This window comes from Mercenaria mercenaria, chromosome 16, assembly GCF_021730395.1.
Source record: "Mercenaria mercenaria strain notata chromosome 16, MADL_Memer_1, whole genome shotgun sequence".
Classification (NCBI taxonomy): domain Eukaryota; kingdom Metazoa; phylum Mollusca; class Bivalvia; order Venerida; family Veneridae; genus Mercenaria; species Mercenaria mercenaria.
Window position 1 is genome coordinate 38,258,116 of NC_069376.1, and position 17,085 is coordinate 38,275,200.

Below are 17,085 nucleotides of genomic sequence, written 5' to 3' on the forward strand. Positions count from 1 at the left end.
CATCTGTTAAATGATCTGTGATTTTTTTGGAAGATTGGTATATCTGCAAAAATATTTTTAAAGGCTGAAGGCACATTTTGATGTGATCAAGCACAAAATTTAACTTCAAATGAGTAAGTTACTTCTCACTTCTCATGATTTTGTGAAAGAGTTCGAGACAATGTGTTGGGTAGAAAGTCACAAATTGTCACATCAGGGTCTTCAATTGAGGACAGACATTGTATCAGTACAATTCACTTTAAATTCTTGGATAATTGTTATGTTGGATGGCTCATATGAACACCTTATGAAAATTATTCTAAGTCAAGACCTTATCAAGATTTTAATCACGAATGTCTTTCTTCAGCTGACCAGTAAGTTAACAGTAAGTTTTATTCAGAAAGAAAAATTATTAATATTCCTGGCCACAAATTTTTGTTGTTTGGACTGAAATAGCCATTTCTTTGGGATATGAATGTGTGGCTGTCAACTCCTAAAGACTAAATGAATGAGAATTTTATATTTGGTTGTTGGGTTAGAATTTCTTTGATTGATGCAACAACAAAATGCAAGGGCAGTTATGGCAATTATCCCCAACAGATATTAACAGTTTCTCAGCAGACAATTGAGACCAAGTTTTGAGTAGTTATGCAGAACAAGTGCAAATGAGAAAACATTGTTCTGCTGTTGGGGAATAGAAGAAAAAATATGTGTTAATGGTGAAAATGAGGATGTAGCTTCTGTTTTCTAAATTGTTGAAGTACTTTTTAGTTGGGAAGTCTGCAGTTAAGTGACGTCCATGCATAACTGAAATCCTGTTGAAACTATATTTGCTTGTATTAAGATTTATCTCAAAGAGAATTGCTGTTACTTACACAAAGAAAGAAATTGTTTTTGGATGTATTTCAGAAGTTCTTTACCGCCTACCTGGGAATTGTTTTATCTGTATTTCTTGTGAATTACTTGTAGACTATTACATTAGGTGTACTGGATGTTTCATCTTGGAAGATTCATGAGTAATTTATCATGATATGGCTTTTGTGCCCTATAATTACATAAATACAAGTAGATAAAAAATTAATACTTGTATCATTTGAAGATTTTGGGATTGTTCCTTATCCTTCGGCAAGTCGTTGTAATTCTTTCTTTAATCTTATATTAAATTTGATATTTTGAGGAGATTGTTACTGGTTTTGCTGGTAAAAGTGAAAAGGGAAGGTGTTTACTATCACTACATCATTGATTATTCACTCAAATCCCAGGTATTTTTGGTGAACTTTCAGTAATGCACATAGCTGTCTTCATTGCTTAGTAACTTACAAAGTACTGTTAGTCATGACTGACTATGCAGTGTTGAAATAATTTGTATTTGGCATTTAGTAGATCCAAAAATAAATTCTTTGGTAATGTAATGTCATTAACCTTTAGCCTGCGGGCGGCAAGAGATTCTGCCTTCACATCTGTGCAGTCTGATCATGGTCTGCACTGTTTGCTATTCAGTCAGTAAATTTTCAGTGAACACCCCTTCGAATAATAAATGGTATTGCCCAAATTGAAGGATAGACAAGTTCATTATAGAAATTTAGCAGGGTAAAGGTTAAACAAGGCCTTTTAATGTAACAATGTTGTAGGTTTTTCCATTATTTTCTTTCCTTATAGAAATTTTCACCTTGTTACCTTAGAGAAGATTTCATTTCCTTACCTAGTAGAAAATCACCTTACCTCGTAAGAAATTCAGAAAATTTCATAGTCTTTCTTGTTTTAGAAAAATTCACCTTCTAACCATATTAAAATAGTCTTATAGTGTAGGGAGTTTCAGTCTTTTTACTTCATGAAAAATTCAGTTTCTGACCTTGTTGGAAATTTCAAGTTGCTTCATAGAAAATTTCATGAAGGTAACACAAGAATGAATCATTGTTAAGCTGATAGGGGACCCTTAATTAGTTGAGGAAAATGAATGGAGTTATTAACACACACAAAAAAATCTCCGCCAAGCAACACCCACCATTGTTGCTTCTAGAAGAAGAAAAAGAATAAGAAAAAATGTTTTTGTTACGTAATCTAACTGAAAACTTTCCATCATTTGTATTTTATGGATGTTTTCATCATTGTATCACAAAAATAAATGCTAAAAACAAGCTTCCCACAGACGTAAGTCTGGATATAATGTTATTTATAGTTTGGCATTGGCGGCTGTGATGTCATAGCGATAATCAGTTTTTCATTCTTTGTAAAGGTACACTGCCTTTTTACCTGGCAGGTGTAGGTATTATACTAGATAACTAACGTAAATTACTGACTTTCCATCAAGAATGCTACAATATTTTTTGGCAAACACGAGCTGTCAGGGTTCATGTAGAAGTAGTGTTTTTATATAATCATCAAAAAGTAATAAATAAATACTAATTAATAAGATGCAGGAGAAAACTGCACATTGCCAGCACTTCTAATACAATGTGATAAATCACATTGTAATCATGCAGTGTGGAAGATTAAAAAGAAAATTATATCTTAATGTGTGTAGGTAGAAGCTGCACAAGCAATTAGTGAAAATTCAGTATTTTCTATCAGTAAAATTTGATAGTTGATCTGCTTATATGCTGCAAATTGGATAGTTTTTGCAGGACTTTTATTTTGCAATTTGGTAAGAATATAGACTTGTCTGAGTCAAGATGTTAATAAGACATTGTGCTATGTAGTTACGCATACTATTTCAGATAATGCCCTTTAGTATTCACTTACTTTTGACATTCAAATATATATGTGGATCTAATGATAAATCCCTCCTCAAATTTAGGGCTACAGTACCCTGACTTGGTTATATTTAGAACAGGGCTGGTCACAGCCCTTTGATGTATGGAGAACAGATTGTACCATATTTGTACCTGTATTTCAGCATTGGGCTGGTCACAACCATGTGATGTATGGAGTACATATTGTACCATGTTTGTATCTGTATTTCAGAATTGGGCTGGTCACAGCCATGTGATGTATGGAGTACAGATTGTATCATGTTTGTATCTGTATTTCAGAATTGGGCTGGTCACAACCATGTGATGTATGGAGTACAGATTGTATCATGTTTGTATCTGTATTTCAGAATTGGGCTGGTCACAACCATGTGATGTATGGAGTACAGATTGTATCATGTTTGTATTTGTATTTCAGAATTGGGCTGGTCACAGCAATGTGATGTATGGAGTACAGTTTGTATCAAGTTTGTATTTATATTTCAGAATTGGGCTGGTCACAACCATGTGATGTATGGAGTACAGATTGTATCATGTTTGTATTTATATTTCAGAATTGGGCTGGTCACAACCATGTGATGTATGGAGTACAGATTGTATCATGTTTGTATTTATATTTCAGAATTGGGCTGGTCACAACCATGTGATGTGTGGAGTATAGGTTGTATTATGTTTGAACTGTACACAGGCTTTACACTATTCCAAGTAAGTATACATTTGACTATGAGAATGTAATTGATTGTCAAGCCAAATTTTGCTGCTTTCAAGGTTTTACTATTATTGTATACCATTGTGATGTAATCATTCAAGTAGCTATGTCTTTAATATATATTTTGGTCGTCCTCAATGTCAGTAGTTCTTTGTATGATCTGATTAGTTTGTGAGGATACTCATATCTCCATATGACATGCCAGGCATGTCTTTATAAATAATAAGTTGTCTTTAAGGTTTAGGAGTATATCACCAAAACACAGAAATATTTTATGAACGAACAACACCGTTACCAATATTTTACCAGACCATTACATGTTCTGCCGTACTGTCCCGTACTGAAAATATTCTGAAAAAGTTGTCCCCCTTTGAAAATGAATGCCATTTGTAAAGAAATAAAAATAAACAATCGCTGAAAACTGTGTTCCACCTAGTTATGTGAAATTTCAACACTCGCACGGTATTACAAATGCATCAAAACAAACATGTGTAACAGTTCCTTGAAAATGGTGAGTTTTTAAAAGCGCTTGACTGTCTGGAAGTGGGGCCTGTTTAAACAGTTCTTTTTTCGGAATTCCATGCTTATATCAGTATACTGACACTTGTTTTGTAGAGTAATATAAGTAATATACACGCTATCATTACAAAAACAACAAAACAAGTGTCAGTATACTAAAATAAACATTGAATTCCGAAAAAAAGACTTCCTAAATGGGACCCACTTCCGGGCAGTCAAACGCCTTCAAAAACTCACCATTTTCAAAGAACTGTTACACATGTTAGTTTTGATTCATTTGCAGTCGCATGCGAGTGTTGAAATTTTACATAATTAAGTGGAACACAGTTTCCAGCAATTGTTTATTTTTATTTCTTTACAAATGGTATTCATTTTCAAAGGGGGACAACTTTTTCAGAATATTTTCAGTACGGGACAGTACGGCAGAACATGTAATGGTTAAGTAAAATATTGGTAACGATGTTATTCGTTTATAAAATATTTCTGTGTTTTGGTGATATACTCCTAAACCTTAAGGTAAAAGTATCTGTATTTAAAATGTGAAATATGTGTATGAGAATCCATGATGTATTATGAAGGTAGTTTATCTGTTATGACAACTCTGCAATGTTCATGTGACAACCTATTCTTGTTAGACAACTTGGCGTAAATGTAGCCCAACATGCACATAATGTTACGTAAAAGAAGAAAATGTCAAAATAGCATTCAGAGAAAAGGCAGGTAACCTATTGTCATTAACCCTTAGCCTGTTGGCGGCAAGTAATTCTGCCTTTGCGACCAGTGCAGACCAAGATCAGCCTGCACATCCATGCAGTCTGATCATGGTCTGCACTGTTAGCCATTCAGTCAGTATCTTTTTGGTAAGCACCCCTTTAGACAGTTAATGGTACCGTCTAAATTGAAAGATGGACTGGTTCATTATAGAAATTTAGCAGGGTAAGGGTTAAATGTAAAACATGATACAGGTTTACTACCTTAAAATATGACATACAAAAGGTCTCTAATATCTCTGTAACATATGCCATCTACTAAGTCAATGGTCCGATGCATTACAAGGAACGCCAGTACTGTATATTGTCTCTCTATTCTATGGCCATGTACTGATTTTATAGTTCAAACAATTTTTAGCTCGACTATTCGAAGAATAAGTAGAGCTATCCTACTCACCACGGCGTCGGCGTCGGCGTCACACCTTGGGTTAAGTTTTTCGTACCAGTCCACATTTTGACAAAGTCTTTTGAGATAAAGCTTTGAAACTTTCAATACTTGTTTACCATCATCATGGCCAGTTATAGGCAAGAGCACATAACTCCATCAAGGATTTTGGCTGAATTATGGCCCCTTTTGACTTAGAAATCATGGTTAAGTTTTTCGTACCAGTTCATATTTTGACAAAGTCTTTTGAGATAAAGCTTTGAAACTTTCAACACTTGTTTACCATCACCATGTCCAGTTATAGGCAAGAGCACATAACTCCATCAAGGATTTTGGCTGAATTATGGCCCTTTTTGACTTAGAAATCTGAGTTAATATTTCGTACCAGTCCACATCTTGACAAAGTCTTTTGAGATAAAGCTTTGAAACTTTCAACACTTGTTAACCATCACCATGTCCAGTTATAGGCAAGAGCACATAACTCCATCAAGGATTTTGACTGAATTATGGCCCCTTTTGACTTAGAAATCATGGTTAAGTTTTTCGTACCAGTTCATATTTTGACAAAGTCTTTTGAGATAAAGCTTTGAAACTTTCAACACTTGGTTACCATCACCATGTCCAGTTATAGGCAAGAGTGCATAACTCCATCAAGGATTTTGGCTGAATTATGGCCCTTTTTGACTTAGAAATCTGGGTTAATATTTCGTACCAGTTCATATTTTGACAAAGTCTTTTGAGATAAAGCTTTGAAACTTTCAACATCTGTTTACCATCACCATGTCCAGTTATAGGCAAGAGTACATAACTCTATCAAGGATTTTGGCTGAATTATGGCCCGTTTTGACTGAGAAATCTTGGTTAAGTTTTTCGTACCAGTTCATATTTTTTGTAAAGTGTTTGACATATGGCTTTGAAACTTTTATCACTTGTTTAGTATAATAGTCTCTATCTGTAGGAAAGAGAACATAACTCTGTCATCTATTTTGGCTGAATTATGGCCCATTTTGGACTTTGAAATTGGTTCTGTTTCCATACAAGTCCATGTTTTGTCAAAACTATTTGACATATGGCTTTTAAACTTTGAACACTAGTTTATCATTATGATTTCCATCTGTAGGCAAGAGTACATAACTATTTTGACTGAATTATGGCCCTTTTTGGACTTTGAAATTGGCTCATATATTGCCATTTAGTGCAAGACTTATCGAAATCAAAGTAATACAGGAACATTGTTTGTCTAATCTATTTATTTCTTTTGTCTGAATATCCGTGGAAATATTTTGACACCATTCTTCAATCAATTCTTCGAATAGTCGAGCGCGCTGTCATCAGACAGCTCTTGTTAGCTCGACTATTCAAAGAATAGGGGAGCTATCCTACTCGCCCCGGCATCAGCGTGAGTGTCACACAAATGTTAAAGTTTGCGCACCACCCCAAATATTTTCAAAGTCCATTGAGATATTGCTTTCATATTTTGCATACTTGTTTACCATCATGACCCCAGTTTGTAAAAAGGAGGAGGCAACTCTATCAAGCATTTTGACTGAATTATGGTCCCCTTTCGACTTAGAATATGCTTATTGTAATGTTAAAGTTTTACTCATAGCTTATATTATACTATCAAGCACTGAGAATAGTCGAGCGCGCTGTCAACTGACAGCTCTTGTTATGTTATGGAGGGCCTCTGAAGTCAAGTAGAGAGGGCACTGACTTGAAATATCTCCCCCCTCTATTCTTGGTTCGAAACGCAACCTTGGAGGTAGAAGTAATTCAAGTATTGTAAGGGAGCCATCTAGATGGTTTATGGAAGTTGACAGCTTTGTCGAGGTGAATGCTTTAAATAATGACCGGAATAGCATCTGGGGTTTTCTTAGCCTGCATTATCTAAAAGTCAAATTTTGTTGGTGTGACTTAAAACACAACAAAAACAGAGCTAAGAATGTGGAATATTTTATGTATTTCAGACTCATGATAATAAAGAGCATCTAGCAATGATGGAAAGAATTCTAGGCTCTCTACCTTATAGAATGACAAAGAAAACCAAGTGAGTATACCTATGTTACCACTTCCTGTAACGTTCTTGCAGTCATTCTTTTCAAAAACAGAAGCCTATTCTGTTGCATATATTGTCAGTCTTTCTTTGCTTAAAATCAGTTAAAAAGTGTTTTGATAGTTTATATGAACGCCACTTCGTGAAAACCAACATAATGGCTTTGCTACCATTATGTATCAAGATCAGCCTGCACATCCATGCTTATCAGTTGCATACAAGTGTGCAGTAATTGGACAGTATGGATGTGGAGATAATCATTATGGATGTGCATTGGTCTGAATCCTTGCTGATCACAAAGTTCTGTTGTCAGTTTTTGCACAGCGGGGCTCATGTTTAAAGTCCACATTTCACAATTATTGATTGGATGTTGATAATTTGTATTAGCACTCCTACTTTCTATACTTTCTATAAAAATTTAGATATTGAACAAAACCATTATAGGTATGACACAAAGCAGCTAAAAGCTAATGTTATAATTGACTGTGTGATTTTCTTTAGGTTTAAGAAATATTCGGAAAATATTTTATGTCTTTTTATGCATGCAAAAAGGTAATATGATATTAAGAAACTCTGCAGCACAAATATTGCTGCTAATGCATGGTTTAAAGGGGCATACTTCCAGTTTAATGCCATTTATAAAATTATAGTTTCTTTGCTAATTGTAAATAAAGAAGTTGAGACATAGTGATCAATTCCAGTAAAAGGCAGTGTTAATTTATAAAAAAACAACAACACTTGTTTATGTGTGTAAAATGTGTGGAAAAAGGACAACTATCAATTGAAATTGTTTATCACTATAGACGTTGCAAACAGTTTAAAGAAAGAACATTATATCTGGAGGAAGCCCCTTTAAAACTTTTGCAGTATATTCTATCTTGGGATTTTATTTAACAACATATTTAAGTAGATGTTTCCTAAATTTATGCATTTGGTTTAATATTTTACTCATGATATTGAATAACAATGATGACCATGTCATTCAAGCAGTTTGAGAGGTTTTCTCGTACAAATTCATATTTTACTGAGTCTGCCCTATCTGTCCTCTTATACCAGTATCAGAAATTAATAAAGCCAAGTCAAATGATCTAAAAAAAAAAGTGAAGAACAAATAAGCGTGATTTCTAGGTGCATACTTGAGTGCCTGTGTGTTTATATGTGTTCACCTTGAAGAAGAAAAGAAACATCATATATAAAGGTTAATTTTGGCAAAAAATGTGCTTTCCTTGTTTGAAGTTATGTACACCTTGACTGATAGTTATCAACTCTTAAAAACAGATTTCTTACTGCTTTGGGTATTTGGTGTCTGTAATACTGTGAGGGGCTAATTTGCACAAGAGAAAGTCTAAAAGTTTACTTCTATCAGAGTTATTTTAACACCAGATAATTTCCTCTGGAAGAAGTTAATCGTTGTTTTAAATGGGAAAACAAAACATTTAGTATATATGAGCCGCGCCATGAGAAAACCAACATAGTGGCTTTGCGACCAGCATGGATCCAGACCAGCCTGTGCATCCGCGCAGTCTGGTCAGGATCCATGCTGTTCGCTTTCAAAGCCTATTGGAGTTAGAGAAACTGTTAGCAAACAGCATGGATCCTGACCAGACTGCACGGATGCGCAGGCTGGTCTGGATCCATGCTGGTCGCAAAGCCACTATGTTGGTTTTCTCATGGCGCCTCAAATGTAGATAAAATGAAGCAATAAGTTTAGCACTACATTATGTTACCCTACAATGTTACCTTTTTCCCCTGAAGAACCAATTTTTTCTGGCATGGTCGGCTTGAATGGGACCCTACAACATCCTCTGGGCGTTATGTACGTGAAAATTGTCGCCCGTTATATGTAAGTATGGTAAACAGGGACCTGTGCCCCTTGATATGTCTGACAAAACTTGGCTGGAACATTTTGTGTATACATCCCTGTTATCCTGTTTTGTTTTTGTGATGTGTTGTCTTGTACAAATATTGTAACATGTCTGTTTGCATTTTGTAACAGTAAAAACAGGACAGGTGTCTCTCAGTTTGATGTTTCTGTATTTTTAACATGATTTTTATAATGAATGAGAGAAGAAAAAATGTAGACACCTGTTATGTTTTGAATACCCTAGAATCGAACAGAAGTGTTTGCTCTCTGTTCCCTTCATTCAGTTTCATTTGTGTTCGAGATTATTATTTTCCATTGTTAAACACATGAAATATCGAGGGCTTGACGGAAAACTGTTGTAAATTAATTTCAGTGTTCAGTGAGTTAGGATTGTTTTCCGTTAAGCCCTCGATTTGGAACAGAATTTGTCTGTACCCATTAACAAGATTTCAGAATTCCGCCATGACGCTGTTTCAATAATTCTTAATGCATATGTACTTTGGATACTAGATTACTGGCAGTGCTTGAAAACTGAAATCTTGTTTTTTGTCCAATGTTCACATTGTGAAGTATGTGATCATGTGTCTACTGTATAATACAGGGAAATATGCAAGACAGAAATTGTGTTGAAATATTTAGATGGCAACATGCAGGGGGATATTCATTACTGCCAAACATTGTATTGTTTTATGTGAAAATAATTACCAACTAATGCAGCACATGTTTACACAATTTGACAAAGGAATTGAGTACATGTTTTGAGCCTAACATGTTTTGCTGCAGTTTGGCTGAAGACGGAGAAAATTCTTGGTATTTAAAATCACTAAGTTAGTGAGCTCATAATGGCATTTGGCAACTTTTGGGTGTCTTCATATTCTTTTCTGTAAGTTTGGCATTCTCCTGCAATGAATATAACTCACACAAGCATTGATTTTGATGACATCCGGAAAGTGCCGAGATTACATTCTGAAAAAATGAAATTTGATGGAAATTATTGTCATTACACGTCCGCTACCTTAAATTCTGTTGTTCTGGCTGAGTGGTTAAGGTCCCTGACTTCAAATCAGTTGCCCATTACCTGTGTGGGTTGGAAATCTTGCTTGGGTTGTCAGATTTTCTATATGAGGAAACCATCCAGCTGGCCTACGGAAGGTTTGTGATTCTACCCAGATGCCAGCTTGTGATGAAATAATACTCAGAGGGCACCTGGGATCTTTCTCCACCATCAAAAGTTGTATTTATAGGTTGCCATATGCCTTAAATTGCATCAGTGTGACTCTGTACCCAGCAAAAAAAAAAAACACGTTAAAATTCATGTCCACTGTGTTAGCTCAGTAGCAGTAGGTAACAATTATGAATTCAGAGACCAAGAGTTTGACTCCATATACTCTCCTTGACAATAAGACAGAAGTTTTATCTATGTGAACTAACTCATTCTCCACCTCTGATTCAAGTGGGGAAATTGTCATTTACTTAATACTAGGGGAGACAATTCAATGCTGGTACAGAATCCAGGAACAGGGTTTTTTTGTTAAATGGCTTGCCTATAAGTTCTAGACAGTATGTAACAATAGGGGCAGAGTAACACTAGTCTGTAAAGTATCTTTAAAATACATCTTGAAAGGGTTTAGCATTTCTGTGTTTTTTACAGAAGATTAGTCTGTTAAAGCTTGACACTATTGCACCGTGTGAACACAGAGACAAGCATGTATATTAGAATACTAGAGATTTCTTAGTCATAAAATAAAGGAGGCTGCACTGGAAATTCAAAATTGGAAACATGATAATAAATACAATAATAGAAGTTGTCAAGTCAGTTATTGATACAAGAGTTGACAAATTTTTAAAAAGAATGGGGTGTCTGCTTGTGCCTTCTTTGTTTTATTAACGTTCAGCTGAAGTTTGTTGTAAAAATTGAGTCATTTATTTTAGCCTCGTCAAATTTCAGTTCCAGCCTGTATTAAAATTTATAAGTTCCAGACTGTTTGAAATAAGTTATGATATGTAAATGAACTATGGATTTAACTTAAACCCATAGTTCATTCACATCTTATTTGACAGACTGAAAAAAGTCGGTCACAGTTTTCCTTCAGTGAAAATATTTTTTTTCTTTGAACAAGTTTTAATCAAAACTGGTATTAATGAAAACTTCAGTTGAACAGCTAAGACAGTTTATGTGTTACCAATGTAGAACTATAGATGAGCCGTGCCATGGGAAAACCAACATAGTGGGTATGCGACCAGCATGGATCCAGACCAGCCTGCGCATCCGCGCAGTCTGGTCAGGATCCATGCTGTTCGCTAACAGTTTCTCTAATTCCAGTAGGCTTTGAAAGCGAACAGCATGGATCCTGACCAGACTGCGCGGATGCGCAGGCTGGTCTGGATCCTTGCTGGTCGCATACCCACTATGTTGGTTTTCTCATGGCACGGCTCAGATGAATACAGTATTAGCATGGCCTGCTTATTTTGTGACTTTTGTGAATGCATGATTGTTGATTGGCTTTCTGTTATTTTTTTTTTTCCTCACAAAGAAAACGAAAGTACTTCGATGATAAATACAAACTGGACTGGAACCCTCGGAGCTCGGCCGGTCGGTATGTTAGAGAAAACTGTTCTCCGCTAAAGGTAAGCTATTCACACAATGTATCGTGCTTATCAGCAGAATGCTTCCCAGTGCACTGAAGGCAGATATGAGAAAGTGGTCAGTGAAACATTAAGACTTGTGAAAAAATTAAGAAAATAGGACTGCAAACAAAAAATGATACAGCAGTATAAATGTTGTAAATTTGACGAAACGGCAGTTATTTTTGGCACAGTGACATCATCAGAATTACGAATAAGATATTTTGCGTCAGGATGAATCATGAAAGTAATTAATCACTGCTGATGAAATGTTTTCTTTTTTCCCGGCATTTTGGAAGAATTGATTACGAAATATGCTTCAGTAAATAATTAGTTTGAACAGTGCATTGGTGTATTAGATGATAAGTGTGAAAACGTTTCGTTTTATTTATTTTATATGTACTCCCTATTGTATTTTCTGTCGTACTCTGTACAAAATATATAGTGCATAAATGTACTATATGCTTTACACAAATAGCATACATTGTAACACACAAGCTTTTCATATACACGTGTAAGATTCACAAGACTTTCTATGACATTTTTGGTCCAACAATACATAGAAAATTTACCAGATGCTTTCCTGTCTTTCTGGTTAAAATTTGATTACAGTGAAAGGAATTTCGTGTTTCTCTGGTTCGAATAGTAGACTGTGTCAAGATTTGAGCTCCTGTGGTACAAAGATAAATAGACTGTGTATGAATGTTGTGTAAACTTGGTATAGACAACTGGTGTTGTGACAGTGTAGGAGAAGAAGTTGTTGTTGTGTTGTGCTGCATGTTGTTTTCCTTGAGGCAGCTCTTGATACATATCATGCTGCATGTTTGCTTCATAGTTGCTGCGTGCCGCTGATTGATTTGCTCGTTTCATATCTTGTAAAATTGCTTACTTCATACACTTAGTACTTCAGAAGTAAATATTACAAGTACAGAGGTTTCAGGCTCTCATTCTTTACTCTGTATTTCCATTACATAGCTGAAGGACTTGAAAAGGACTTTAAATTCAATTACCCAGTCAGTATTGAGATTTGAATTTAAATTGTAGCGATGAAGGTAGAAACTAGATTAAATTATGCACTATAAGATATATTGTGCTTCAGTAAAGGCATACATTGAATTTTTTAATGCCACAAATTCACAGATATGAAAACTTAGAGGCAATGATGAAAGTTTAGAGATTAAGTTTATGGTTTAGAGATTTTGATAAAGATATGTTAGGGGTAAGTAAGCAGTTGTGAATGGCATGGCAATGTGCATCGTGAGATTTATTTCCGGTAGTATACCGTGTTGCAGCTCTGGCTCAAAGCAACTAACTGGCGTAATAGTCATTGCAGTACTCTGATTAAGTACCATTACATTGTACACATAAATTTTAAAAAAAGAAAAATGTTACAGAGAACTTTACAAATGAAAAATATGTAATGATTAAAAAACAGACATTTTTTAAAAATTTAATAAATCAATATTCTGTAGTAATTGAAATTGGTATTGAAATTATTTTAACCTTTAGCCTGCTGGCGCCAAGTGGTTTTGCCTTTGCGCTCAGTGCAGACCAAGATCAGCCAGCACAGGTTGATCATGGTCTACACTGTTCGCTGTTCAGTGAGTAAATTTTCAGTGAACACCCCTTTGAATAAGGAGTGGTACTGCCGAAATTGAATGATGCAGGGTAAAGGTTAATCGTGATTTATATTTGAATTGAAGTTCGATGGTAGGAAGTAAAATGAAAACATATTTCATTCTCACATTATTTTCAGCATTATCTTAAGGACAAGGGCCCAGAGCATTTGCTTATTTTTGACCTCATTGAAAAAATGCTCGATTATGACCCGAGTAGTCGTATTACCATGAAGGAGGCAAAACGACATCAGTTCTTCCAGTCCCTGCACAACAAGGCTGAAGATGAGGCAGAGGAAGCCGCGCTTGCGGCAGCGGCTCTGGCTGCCGGGGCAACCGTCAACGGAAATCCAAAGCTTCTAGCTTGTGGGGATCAAGCTAGCAATCCTATTGTTATAGATGAAAGTTCGTGTGAATCTGATAAAGGCATAGCTGGCTCCAATGGAGATGCGTAAATGTGTTAACCCCCATCGAAAAAGGTGATAAAATCACTGCCTGGCTTTGCTTGTATGGTTGTGTAGCTAACTACTTTAGACCTGTTTTGTACCCAAGAGCTTCCTATATTTATTTCAGTTTAGTTCTTTATTTGCTGTTTCACTACCTGTTGTCAAGAGGTAACTTCTGAAGGTGATTGGGGAATTTTCCGTCCATATTTATTTCGTAGTCTGTATTTTTAGTTTGTGTAGAAAATTTGAAATGGCCAGTTGAAATACTGTGCAAATTATGTTGTGATTAGGGTAGATGTCAATGATTCTGTTGTATACACTATTTAATCATGTAGAGCAAACCTATCAAAGGTTTCCACATCACCATTCACATTCGGTATCCTGCATCCAAGGACACTTAAATGTCCCATTTGTATTCTTGTTGCAGCAAGTTTGTGCCTGTCTCTGTGTCACAATATTACGGTTCTTTTGCTAACACAGATTCTCTTTTCATTATACTTTCCCACAGTAATAAACTACATGCAAGAAATATAACAGTTGGAGATGAATCTCCTATATCCTTGAAGCAAAAACAACATTAACATCCAGAAAGATCCAAAATTTATCTGCATTTCTGCTTGCAACATTTATTGTACCCACTATCTGCACATCAGGATCAGCTACCTTGCTGTGTCCATCTGTCATCATTCGAAATTTTAACGGTTGTGTTTAGCAAACATGGATGAGATGTTATCCAAACACTGTGCCAATTCAGAGGTACTTCTGACATACTGATCAGGCTCCTATATTAGTCCATAGTGGCCTCGTTATTAGTGAATGTTGATTGTATTTGATCATTATATGTCACATTCTGACATCACAGTGTGCAGAGATCAGTTCAGAGTCAGGTCAAGTCAGATACCTTTCCTTTGTTTAAAATATGGTTGTATCTTGTCTTGTGACTTTATAATGTGTATAGATTGGCTTCTTCTGTTTTCTTTAAAACAACAGACAGGTTATTGCCCTGTGAAAGACAATTGAAGGAAAATCCAGGGTCATCACAATATTGTTCTTACTAAGCGTTTTGGTTCTTACGTTATTGCTTTTAACTCTGTAATTACTCGTATTTTAGCATTTAAGTTGAAATTCCCCAAGATATTATATATGCAAGCTCAGAGAAAAGTTTTGCTCTAGGCATAGCATCAGTGCATCAGAAATAGATGTTGATTACCTTCATGATCATTTCAAAGCCCATTAAGATAGAATATCATAAAATTGTTACTATTCATTGGGAACTAATTTTCATGGTTTTCATGTCCATGGAATTAAATTCAAACAATCTCCATTTTATTTTATATTTTAAAATTTGAAATCTGTAGAGTTTATAACAGAAAGAAATAGCCACTTAATTATTGCAAACCAAGTTTTTATTTCGATGTAAATGAGATGTGAAACCAAAACTTGTAGTCCTGTTTGGTGCCATATAACCTATACTGTGTTGGTGCACCGTAAAACCCAAGTAAATAAATAAAGAAATTTTCATGCCCACAAAATTATATGAGTTGACAGTATGACGTAATAAACTGTGGTAGTAGCTGCTTGATACAATGGCCAAAAAAGTTGTAAGTGGGCTTTTATGTCTGTTGAGACTTGTTCAGATAAGATAAATGGTTGAGAAGAGAAGGGGTTTTTGGCTTGCTGCTTTTAGTTGCTGGAACAGCTTCATGTTAACTTGCCTGTTTCTGTCATATTTTGGCTGGAAGTTCTCTCTCTCTCGCAGTTTCCTCCTTTCATACATAATATTGTTTCTTTTAACAAAGCCTGGTATTATCTGCTTTCTGCATTGCATCATCTATTTCTCTTTTTTTCCTACTGGTGTTCTTGTCTGAAAATACTCGGTTTTATTTGCGGACACTTGCATGTATGTTTTTAACTTCTTCCATATAATCAGTACTTGAATTTGCATGCTTGTTGTCGTAAACATCATCTGATTTATTATTTGTGTGACAGTCTTTTTTTTTTTACACTTGGGTTTTAGTATATTAAATTTCATATTGTTTGTTTTATGCGTCTTTATTGCTAATTTGGAAATGCTTGTCTCATAAAGCAAAATCAGGTCATTTCAGTTTTGCTTTAAAGCTCAATAGCCAATTATGATGCTGCAGTTGGAATAGCTGATCAGAATTTAGATAAGATGAACATTGTGCTGTGGTATATCTGTATTAAGAAATGGAGAAGATATACCAGTAATGAATGATGTTGTACAATAGATCACTTGCCTCTCGCTATTGTGGGTTCAAGCCTCAATCGGGGCATTGAATTCTTCATGTGAGGAAGTTGTCTCCAGCTGGCTTACAGGAGGTTGGTGGTTCTACCTGTGTGCCCGCCCATTTTGAAATAATGCATGGAAGGGCATTTGGGGTCTTCCTCCATCATCAAAAGCCGGAAAGTCACCATATGACCTATAATTGAGTCGGTGTGTCGTTAAACCAAACTAAAACCATAGCAGTTGTCATTTCATATCAGTGTTCTTACCTTGCTGCAGCTCGGCAAGTTAAGCTGATGTATAACAAACTGTTCGGGCCACCTTTTCTGTGACATGGTTTTTCTCTGATTTCTCTTAAGGTGCAAGATAATACAATTCATATTTTTCACCAGAACCCAGAGGGTGGAATTTTATAGGAACTTTCTCTATTTTCAAAATCTCTTATTAATTTTGCATTTTATTGTCAAAAAATGGTTTTGATAGTTTTGACACTAAAAATTAAAAAAAAAAGGATTCAGTTGGGACTTTATTTGTGAAAGGATTTGTTAAAACCTGTTCGCATAAAAGTGACATTTTTTGTGCAAACCTTTTGTAGACTTCATAGATTTTTTTGTTCAAAATTTTGACTGTTTAATTTTCACTACAGGGAGACAAACAATTTTAGCCTTAAAGTTGACATCATTAAAGAAATTTTAAAAATTCAAATAGATCCTTCTACCACCAGTTTGAGTCTTTCGAGCCACAATTCAAGAAAAAATGTGTTAGAGATTAGATGACTCAAGCAGTAGTTCATATCATACCAAAGTATCCATCTCATCAGTGAGATTTATAATCTGTCATATAACACTAGTGATCATTTCATAGGGGGGTCACACGGCCTCCATTCTACCATTGTTTGTTTGGTACCAATCAAGGGTAGAATTCTCTCTTGTGATGGTGTGTTGGACACCTAGTTGGGTTTAAGATGGAATGTAAGGCATGCTAAGCTGCCCTCGTATATCTGTTAAACACACCATAAAGTTTAACCAAAATCTTAGACCTTGTCAAAACATTTTGCATATATTTATATAAAAAAAAACCCCAACAATCTTACATATTTGACATGGTAAGTAAAACATCAGTGT

At 35.3% G+C, this 17,085-nt stretch overlaps 1 protein-coding gene across 1 annotated transcript in view; it reads left to right on the forward strand.

The window, feature by feature from the left end:
• LOC123541460 (dual specificity protein kinase CLK2-like) overlaps positions 1-17,085 on the forward strand; it is a 55,719-nt gene that overhangs the window by 35,114 nt on the left and 3,520 nt on the right. Inside the window, exons 11-13 of the mRNA XM_053525882.1 lie at positions 3,352-3,434; positions 7,080-7,159; positions 8,921-9,008. Coding sequence (XP_053381857.1) covers positions 3,352-3,434; positions 7,080-7,159; positions 8,921-9,008 — 251 coding nt within the window. The remainder of the gene's footprint in view (positions 1-3,351; positions 3,435-7,079; positions 7,160-8,920; positions 9,009-17,085) is intronic.